This window comes from Chrysochloris asiatica, unplaced genomic scaffold (genome assembly GCF_000296735.1).
Source record: "Chrysochloris asiatica unplaced genomic scaffold, ChrAsi1.0 scaffold00046, whole genome shotgun sequence".
In the NCBI taxonomy this organism is placed as follows: domain Eukaryota; kingdom Metazoa; phylum Chordata; class Mammalia; order Afrosoricida; family Chrysochloridae; genus Chrysochloris; species Chrysochloris asiatica.
The window spans coordinates 6,759,115-6,769,857 of record NW_006408564.1 but is presented as its reverse complement, the minus strand read 5'-3'; the positions used below and the strand labels follow the sequence as shown (position 1 = coordinate 6,769,857).

General features: G+C 37.4%; 1 protein-coding gene across 1 annotated transcript in view; it reads left to right on the top strand.

Moving 5' to 3' along the window:
- DNAH12 (dynein, axonemal, heavy chain 12) overlaps window positions 1-10,743 on the top strand; it is a 397,890-nt gene that overhangs the window by 335,079 nt on the left and 52,068 nt on the right. The window contains exon 48 of the mRNA XM_006862120.1: window positions 9,280-9,417. Within this exon, the coding sequence (XP_006862182.1) occupies window positions 9,280-9,417 (138 nt within the window). The remainder of the gene's footprint in view (window positions 1-9,279; window positions 9,418-10,743) is intronic.

Here is a 10,743-nt window from a genome sequence, read left to right as displayed (position 1 = left end):
CAGCCTCGGAAACCCTGTTCAGGGTTGCTATGGGTTGAAAACGACTCGACGGCACTTAACAACAACAACAACAACAACTTCCCATATATAAGACATTTGAATAAATTTTGATGAATGAATCTTAGTTTATAAACCAAAGACCAACAGTGTTTTTTAAGACCCAAGAATAGAAATATATTTTCATACCATTCATTCATTCTTTTAGCAAGTATGTGTGTTTGGCACTCTCCTAAGCATTAGCTACAAAGAGGATGGAACAAAACAGGTCAAAACAGCAACACAGATCTTCCTTCATGGAACTTAAGCTCTAATAGTAACAAGTGAACATATCAATGTTTTTTAATATACCCGTCCAAAACAGTTTTGCACATGAAATTAGAAACTTTATAATTGCCTGAATTCTTTTCATTGAGTTTCCAAGCAATGATATTCGGTGTTCTAGTGTGGTGCTGTAGGATAAGCACTGGATTGCTGTTCAAACCCTGAATTCAATTCATTTAAGAAATAGAAAAGAATAGGCAAATATGTGGAAGCCAAATATAACTTTGATTACTGATATAGTCTAGATTAGAAGGTATACCTTATGTCTGTGAATGCATGGACTTCCTACTACTGAACTCCAGAATTAGTTAGATTTATTCACGCAGAGGAACAGAGGAAAACTCAACTTCCTGTAGGAAGCTTACTGGTAAAACAGAGAGAAGCTGAGCTAAGCGTATTTGGTTAATTTTCTCTACATTTACCAGTCATATAGATCACTCCTCTTTCTAGCAATAAGTTAATATAAGGATGGAGAAAGGCCAGGAAACATTACTTTTACCCCCAACACATGCTATTTTCATACTTTCTTATTGAGCTAGGAAAAGAATGATGTGATGGTAGAATAAAGGATTGAATTATTTGTAAGTCAGCTAAGTTTCTTCTGCTTAATGATACTTTCTCAAACCTCTAACAATAATTTTGTTTGTAACTCCACCAGAGTTGGGGGAGGGGGGATGTTTGGTGGTTTTAGCTACAAAGAGAGCTTAGTAGAATGGAGCAAGTGTTATGGTGCTTAATTGCTATCTAGCACCTAAGATTTGAGCTCTTGAAATTTGAGGTAGTGCCAGAAACAGAAGGAGAACTTGAAAGATTCTAAACACAGGTAGAGTTACTTTGAGGCTCGGGTAACACTGAGTATCACGGCATTGAGCAAATAACCTTGATCCCCATGTATAAGAATCTGTGGGACATCCAAAGTCAACATTCTTGCCACATACTGTTTTCATGATGACCAGTGGCGATGGATAAGCATTCACCAAGCAACGTATCTGGTAGTGAAAAACAATTGGGAAAGAAGAAGAGTATAAATACCCCATGACCACAGTTCTTAAACTTAGTGTGCCTCAGAATCACCTGATTGCGTTATTAAAACACATATTGCTGCTTTGCATCCCCAGTTTCAGACTAGTAGGTCTGCGGCAGGGTTTGAAATTTTATATTTTTAACAGGTTCCTAGGAGATGTTTGCCCAGGAATCACACTTAGAGAAACATTGCCCTATGATTTCTGCTGTTGATTTATTTGTAGGCAGTCCCGTGGAGCTTCTCAGAAGAAGTAGCTGGAATGACCATTAATAAGGCTATTTCTGTCAATTGGGCCCATAATAATTTGAACAAGTATCATTTGGCCATTAAATGGAGGTCATTAATTGGTCTTTGTATTACAAACTGTTGGGCATTTTAGTTACCTAGCAATGATATTAAGTGTTCTAGTGTGGTACTACTAGATAAGCACTGCAGTTCAGACTCCTTGGAAAACTTTTACAGGGTCACAATAAGTCAGAACCAACTCAGTAGCACTTAACAACAACAATAACAAGCAATGATATTAGTTATTTGACAGTTTAAATATCTGTCTCCTGTATTCAACTGTGTTCTGTATAAGAGCAAGGATGCATTTTTCTATCTCCATTCACTCATTTATTCAATGTTTATTAAACACGTACTGGGTACACGGCAGTCTCCTAACAACTGGTAATAGATCAATGAAAAAGAAAAAAGCATATGTGAGATACTTGTTGTTGTTAGGTGCCATGGAGTCGGTTTCAAATCATAGCGACCCAATGGCACAGCAGAATGAAACGCTGCCAATCCTGCGCCAACCTCACAGTTTTGGTTCACTTGGATCTGGTACTGATGCCACTGTGCCAATACGCCTAATTGGAGTACTTCCTCTTTTTCATTGTCCCTCCTGACAATACATCCAAAGTATGAAAGACCAAGTCTTGCCATCCTTGCTTGTAAAGAGCATTCTGACTGTGCTTCCTCCAACACAGCCTTTTGGCTGTCCATAGTACCTTCAATATTATTCTGTAACACCTCAACTCAAATGCATCAATTCTTCTACAGTCTTCCTTATTGTCAAGCTTTCACGTGCATATGAGGCCATTGAAAATACCATGACTTGCGTACGGTACATCTTAGTCTTCAAACTGATATTTTTGCTCCTGAACACTTTAAAGAGGTCTTTTGCAGCAGATTTGCCCAGTGTAATATGTCATTTGATTTCTTAACTGCTGCTTCCTTGAATGTTGGATCCATGAGTCTTTTACTGGGATCCGTGATGGATCCAAACAAAAGAAATCTTTGACAATTTAAATATTTTCCCCGTTTGTCATAATGTTATTTATTGGTCCAGTTGTAAGGATTTTTGTTTTCTTTACATTGACATGAAATGCATACTGAAGGCTGTATTCATTGATCTTCATGAATAAGTATTTTAAGTCCTCCTCACTTTCAACAAGCAAATTTGTATAATTTAAATGTCACAGGTAGTTAATGAGTTGTAATGCCTCCAATTGTAATGCCACTCCTCCATGTAACCCATGATTTGCTCACCGTACAAATTGAATAAGCATGGTGTAAGGATACAACTCTGACATACACTTTTCCTGATTTTAAACCACTCAGTAATCCCTTGTTCTGTTAGGCCACTGCCACTTTGTCTATGTACTGATTACTCATGAGTACAATCAGATGTTCTGGAATACCCATTCTTCAAAATGTTACCCATAACTTTTCACGATCCACACACTCTAAAACCTTTGCATAGTCAATAAAGCACAAGTAAACATCTTTCTGATACTCTCTGCTTTCAGCCAGGACCCATCTCTGATCAGCCATGATATCTCTAGCTCTATGTTCTCTTCTGAATCTGGCTTGTGTTTCTGGCAGTTCCTTCTTGGTGTACTGTTACAGCTGTTTTTTAATTTTCCTCAGCAAAATTTTACTTGCATGTGATATTAATGATTTTGTTAGATGATTTCCACATTCCACTAGGTCACCTCTCTTTGGAGTGGACACAAATATGGATATCTTCCAATAGATTGGCCAGGTAGCTGTCTTCCAAATTTCCTGGCATAGATGAGTTAGCACCTCTGGTACTGCATCAGTTTGTTAAAACATTTCCATTTATAGTCCATCATTCCAGAAGCCTTGTTTTTCTGCAATACTTTCAGTGCAGCTTTGACTTCTTCCTTTAGTACCACTGATTCTTGATTATATGCTATCTCTATAGATAGTTGAACATTGACTATTTTTGGTAGAGTGGTTCTGTGTATTTCTTCCCTCTTCTTTTGATGCTTTCTGCATCATTCGATATCTTACCCATGGAATCCTTTAATATTTCAAATTGAGGCTTGACTTTTTTCTTTAGTTCTTTCAACTTGAGAAATGCTGAGCTTGTTCTCCCATTGGTTTTCTAACTCCAGGGCTTTGCACATTTAATTATAGTACTTGACTTTGTCTTCTTGAGCTGCCCTTTGAAATTTTCTATTCAACTCTTTTATCTCCTCAGTTCTTCCATTTGCTTTAGCATCTCTGTGTTGGAGAGCAAGTTTCAGAGTCTCTTCTGACCTCCATTTTGGTCTTTTCTTTCTTTCCTGTCTTTTTAATGACCTTTTACTTTCTTTCTGTATGATGTTCTTGATGTCATCCCACAGTTCTTCTTGTCTTCAGTCATTAGTGTCTACTGCATTAAATCTGTTCTTGAGATGGACTCTTAACTCAGGTGGCATATGTTCAAGGTCATATTTTGACTCTTTGTGATTTGCTTTAATTTTCTTAAGCTTTGCCCTAAACTTGCATATGAGCATTTGATGGTCCATTACACAGATAGCCCCTGGCTTTACTTTGTCTGGTAAGATTGAGGTTTTCTACCCTCTCTACCCACAAATGTAGTCAATTTGATTTCTGTGTATTCCACCTGGTGAGATCCATGTATATTTTCATCTTTTATGTTGTTTAAAAAAGGTATTTGCAAAAAAAAAAAAAAAAAAGGGTATTTGCAATGAAGAAGTCACTGATCTTGCAAAATTCTGTCATGTGATCTCCAGCATCATTTCTATCACCAAGGTCATATTTTCCAGCTACTGACCCTTCCTCTTTGTGTCAAATCTCACATTCCAGACACTAGTAATGATCAATATATCTTGGCTTTATGTTTGATCGGTTTCACACTGAAGAAGCTTATAGAATTTTTCAGATTTTTCATTACTGACTTTAGTAGTTGTTATATAATTCTGAATAATGGTGGTATTAACTGGTCTTCCTTGTAGGCATATGGATTTCACCCTATTACAGACAGCATTGTATTTCAAGATAGACCTTAAAATGTTATTTTGAATTTCTTTCCTGGCACAATAGGCCATATGATTGTTAGATTCAAAATGTCCAATACAAGTCCATTTCAGCTTGCTAGTCTTTAGGATGTCAATCTTTATGCATTCCATTTCAATTTTGACCACTTCCAATTTTCTTAGATTCATACAATGTGCATTTTGTGATCAGATTATTTTGAGTTGTGCTCTGTCAGGAAATGAAGGTCTGAAAAGATTTACTTCATTCATGTCATCACAGTCAACTCTACTTTGATGCAGCTGCTGTTCCCCAATCATATTTTGAGTATCTTCCAAACTGAGGGGCTCATCTTTCTGCACAATGTCTGATAGTATTCTTGTGCTATTTATAACATTTTCATCGGAATATCTGAATATCTGACAGTGTTCCACTGTTATTTATAACATTTTCATCGGAATATCAGAATATCTGACAGTGTTCCACTGTTATTTATAAGGTCTTCAGTGGTTAAACATTTAAAAATAGTCTAATTCTCCTTCTTTCAGTCTGCCTTAGTCTGGAAGCTTTACTGAAACTGATCTATCATGGATGACCCTGCTAGTATTTAAAATACTGGTGGCATAGCTTCCAGTATCTTAGCAACACACAAGCCACCACAGTGTGACAAAGTCATAGACAAGTCATATGAGATATGGGTTGTTGTTTGGTCAATCTATTCCAAGATTATATATATGTATGTATGTATGTATGTATGTATGTATACTCTAGGATCAGTACTGGACCACAAAAAAGATCAGCAGTTTAAGCCCACCAGCTGCCCACCAACTGCTCCTCGGAAACCATATACAGGATTGCTATGTATCAGAACCAACTCAACTGCATTTAAGAACAATATACATACATATGTGTGTGTGTGTGTGTGTGTTATTTATTATATATAGGCACTCTGGTAGCATAGTTGTTACGAATTGGGCTGCTAATCTCACGGTCATCAGTTCGAAGCTACCAGCTGTTCTGCAGGAGAAATATGTTCTGCTCCTGTAAAGATTTACAGTCTTGGAAACCCTGTACAGGGTCACTATGAGTCGGAACCAACTCCACAGCACATAACAACAACATATATATAGTTGTTATGTTTTATATATATATATATTTTACAACAACATATATATAATATTATATATCTCATATCAAAGACCACAGCCTTTGGTATGGATTGCATCTCAATGTAAATAAAACAAAAATCCTCACCACTGGACCAATAAACAACATTGTAATCAACAGAGAAAAGATTGACATTGTCAAGGACTTCATTCTTCTTGGATCAACTATCAACACTCATGGAAGCAGCAGTCAAGAAATTAAACAACGTATTGCCTTGGGCAAATCTGCTGCATAAGACCTTTTTAAAGTGTTGAAGAGCAAATATGTCAGCTTGAGGACTAAGGTGCACCTTACCCAAGCCATGGTATTTTCAATAACCTCATGTGCATGTGAAACCGGACAATGAATAAGGAAGACCATAGAAGAATTGATGCTTTTGAGTTATGGTATTAGAGGAGAATGTTGAAAGTGCCATGGGCTACCAAAAGAACCAACAGATCTGTATTGGAAGAAGTGCAGCCAGAGTGCTCCTTGGAGGCCAAGATGGCCAAACTTCATCTCTCATAATTTGGACATGTTGTCAGGAGGGACCAGTCACTGGAGAAGAATATCATGTTTGGTAAGGTGGAGGGTCAGAGAAAAAGAGGAAGAACCCCAGAGATATGGATTGGCAAATTGGAAGCATCAGTGGGCTCAAGTGTGGCAACAGTTGTGCGGTTGGCCCAGGATTGGGCAGTGTTTCATTCTGCTGTGCATAGGGTCGTTATGAGTCCGTACCGACTCGATGGCACCTAACAACAACAACAATATATCTCATTATGTATATACATATATGAGATATAATGACATGAAAAAAGCAAACAAACATAAAAACTCTATCCCAATGGAGCTTATATTGTAATTGAGGGAACCCTGTGCAGGATGAACCCAATCACAATGGCAATAAGCCCAAGGAGCTTATTAAAGATGTCCTAGCCTTGGAGATTCTGATTCCCTAGGTCTGAAGTAGAGCTCAAGAACTATATAAATACAGAAATTCACATATTCAACTAGGTTGGGAACTACTGCTCTCATTATCCATGATAGAGTTATAAACTATGGGAGGACCAACAGGTCCCAAGTAATTTAAATATATAAGCCTCCAACAACTCTGTAATAAATGTATCATTTTCATACCACTGTTTTTAAATAAAGGAACTGAAGCTTGGGTAAATTGAGAAAATTATCAAGGCCATATAGCTCATAAGTGTCTTAGGTTAGATATGGAACCCACAACATTTTGACTCTTCTCACTGTGTGTGATTCATTCCTCTTGGATTAGTTGAGGAAAACTTCATGGAGGAAGTTAACATTTGAAGTAGGCATGAGAAGTACATTTACAGGGACAGAATTCTGATAAGGTTATGGAAAGAGCAATGAGGAGCGCATCTTGGCTAAAGTGATAAAAAAAATTAGAGTAGATAGAGATAGATGGGATATTGGGGTAAGATTGTGAAATCCCTCTGTTCTTGTATAGATTTACAGGCTCAGAAGCTCTATAGGACTCTATGAGTTGGAACCCACTCAATGGTACATAACCACCACCACTAAGGAGACTGGCCGGAAACAAAGGAAAATACATTCTCTATTGAAAGCAAGTCAGTAATACCATCTTTATTTAGAGAAAGCTGCATCCTGCTGCCTTCCCCCTTGGGTTATTCATAAAATGTTGTTGTTAAGTACCATCAAGTCAGTTTCAATTCATAGCGACCTTGTATACGGTTTCAGAGGGGTAGCTGGTGGGTTTGAACTGCTGACCTTGTGGTTCATACTCTAGTGCTGATCCTACTACACCACACCAGGAATCTTACCAAGTCAGTTCCAACACATAGGGACCCTTTATAGGGTTCCGAGGAGCAGCTGGTGGGTTTGAACTGCAGACCTTGTGGTTGGTATTCCAGTGCTGATCCTATAGCGCCACACCAGGAGTCATCAAATATACCCTGAAAAATATAATTCAGAAATTGGTGGGGGAAAACACACTGAAAAAGCAAACAAACTAGTATTTGGGAAGAAAAGGCTTTTAATTGTTTCATAAGAAAATATTTTTAATGTTCAACAATTTTTTAGAATATCTGGTTACTAGATATAAATAGATAGATAGATAAAAGGATTGTGGTAAACTCCTTTCAGACTCCTTGTCACATCTCTTCAGCTCAGCCCACATCTCATTTCAGCCATAGCTGCAGAAGATAGTTCTTTGTGAGCTTAGATTCATTTTAGGCTGACAATGTTCTTCGTAGAAAGATAGTATACCTCTTACTATTTTTTGCCCCCAGTATTTCTCTGATGCCATAGGAACCTGTGTGGTCAAGCTCAGACCAGAATGCACAAGCTCAGACCAGAAATGTGAAGGAAAGATCATCTTTAGGGAACCCCTCAACCATTCAGGGAACACTTGTCCCAGCAGAATCAAGTCAACTTCGTCAAGCAACAGCTGCAATAGCTCACCCTTATGTTGATTTTTCCTCTTCCCCTGTCTCTTTCCTAACAACTTCCTTCTCACTTCCTGGGATTACCTTCCAAATCAACCCACATACACCCTAATCCTCCTCTCAGGTTAGGCTTTTAGAGGAGCCCAATCTACATAAAGGACTAAACACTGAAATAAACACAACCATTCAGTTTTTCAAAGCATTTAGAAACAATTCTTGCTGTAAGAAAACCCATTATGTGGAAACATGTGAGAAATGTGTATAAATTAAGTTTTCTTGTTGTTTAAGAGTTTTCTCCTTATTAAATGTTTCAGCACAGAATTAATCCAGTGTATTTAAAATGTTTTGATTTATGTACATTTCAAGACACAGCTGTTGAGAAAAGCATGGTACACTTGCATTGTAATATTATATAAAGCATTTCTGCTACACATGTAAATACTTCATATGTAAATAGCAGGGCAGTTATTTATTGGATTTGGGGTGATGTTTGGGATGGTCAACTTAAAATACCTTTATGTAGTATACTTGAAATTTACTTGCGGGGACCTCACAGAGCTGGTGAGCATTATCCAGCGCAACAACATAGATTTAGGGAGAGGACCATGATCCATCACAGCATATATGTCATACATATGGACAGATTATATAAACAATGTTTTTAAAAAATTATCTCTAAATGCAAAGTCACAAAGTAGGGAATTTTATATTGGGATTTGTTCACATTACAATTGTTAATGGTCTGCTGCACTTACATTCTCAAGCATATGCCAGTGAGTCTACAGAATAACATCTGAGGATTAAAATCAGAAATATCTGTGAATAATACCTAAGTATTATTCGCATGTACTTTGGTAAAATAATAAAGTTACTGCATTTTAATAGGATTTAATATTATTGTGGTTTTTCTAGCTTTGAAGGTTTTAATTAAGCCTACAGAATAAGAGATTAATTACTTTTTATACTCAGTATTATTTTAAATAGTATATCTTTTTTGCAGAGATACACAAGCATAGAAACTTATAATGAACGTGATCATCTAATCCACTCAAATTTTTTTGTTGTTGTTGTATAATTTTAAAGGCATGGGAGAAGTTGCTGTTTGGAGTTTGTTTTTTTCATGCCCTTGTGCAAGAGAGAAAGAAATTTGGTCCTCTTGGTTGGAATATTCCGTATGGATTTAATGAATCTGACTTACGCATCAGTATCCGACAACTACAGGTAAAATGGGAAATGGACTAACATTTATACCATCTCTATGTTCCATGCCCTATGCAAGTTCCTTTGCTTTGGATAGTTTAGTCAGTTCTTCTAACACCATGATGGGTTGGGTATATCATAGTAATATTTACGGCTGTGGTTTATAATGCACTATTTATATCACCATTTGGATTCTTTCTGCAGCAAGTAATCGGAAAACTTACTTAAATCTGTTTTAAATTACAATGAAACATTCTTTCACATTAAAAAGAGATGTAGATAAAGATTCTAGGACTGTTGATTCAGCAACACAACAGCGTTTTTATCAAGGACCCTCGTTCTTTCTGTCCTTTTGTAGCACCATCCTTAGTGTTAGCTTTATAGAACTCCTTTTATCCTTTTTTCTTCTCCTCCACTCAGTCAGCTCTACAATTTAGCTTTATCAGTCAACAAAAATAAGCTGATTTAAGCAAAAAAAATAACTGACTGAAAGAATATTGAGTAGCTCACAGAACCACCAAAGCAGCGGGAAAGCTAGACTCAGAGGCACGGTATTCATAGTCCTATCTAGAATCACGTGCCGTCTGGGGAGAACCGCACCACTACCCTTGTTAAACATTAGATGCTGCAGCTTATGTAGCTTCCACACAGCGTCGGGTACCATGACCATACATTCTTTGCTTTTTCTGCTTCTTTGCACACCAGTCCCTAGATGGATGCATCTGAGCAACCAAGTCCATGTCACAGACCTAGGCTTTAGTTGTAGGGGAGGCTGGGAAAGTGACTGACTGGATTTTCCAGCTTCTGTAGACTCACAATATGAGACATTCAGGTGATCAACAACCTTCTTGTTGCTATCCCACCTCAAAAAGAAAAAGAACAAATGTCCATGGAATGTAGTTCTACTCTTCACACATGAGGTTGCCATGAATTGGAATTGACTTGATGACATCCAGCAGCAGCAACAAATAAATTTCTATTAACTCAGACATTGAACTGGGTTCTGATCCTAATGGCAACCCTGTAAGGTGGTTGTTATCCATATTTTTTGAGAAAAACAAAGCTCATAAATGGACTTGCCTTTGAGCTAGAATTTTAATTTTGATCTTTCAAACTCAAATATCTTTCTATTACTTCTGTCCTATTTTACCAATGATATTAATACAACTATTGTTGATAAGTGCCGTCGAGTCGGTTCTGACCCATAGCGACCCTGAACAGGGTTTCTGAGGCTGTAAATCTTTACGGGAGCAGAAATCCTCATCTTTCTCCCCCGGAACAGCTAGTAGTTTCGAACTGCTGACCTTGCGGTTCGCAACCCGATTCGTAACCACTACGTTACCAGAG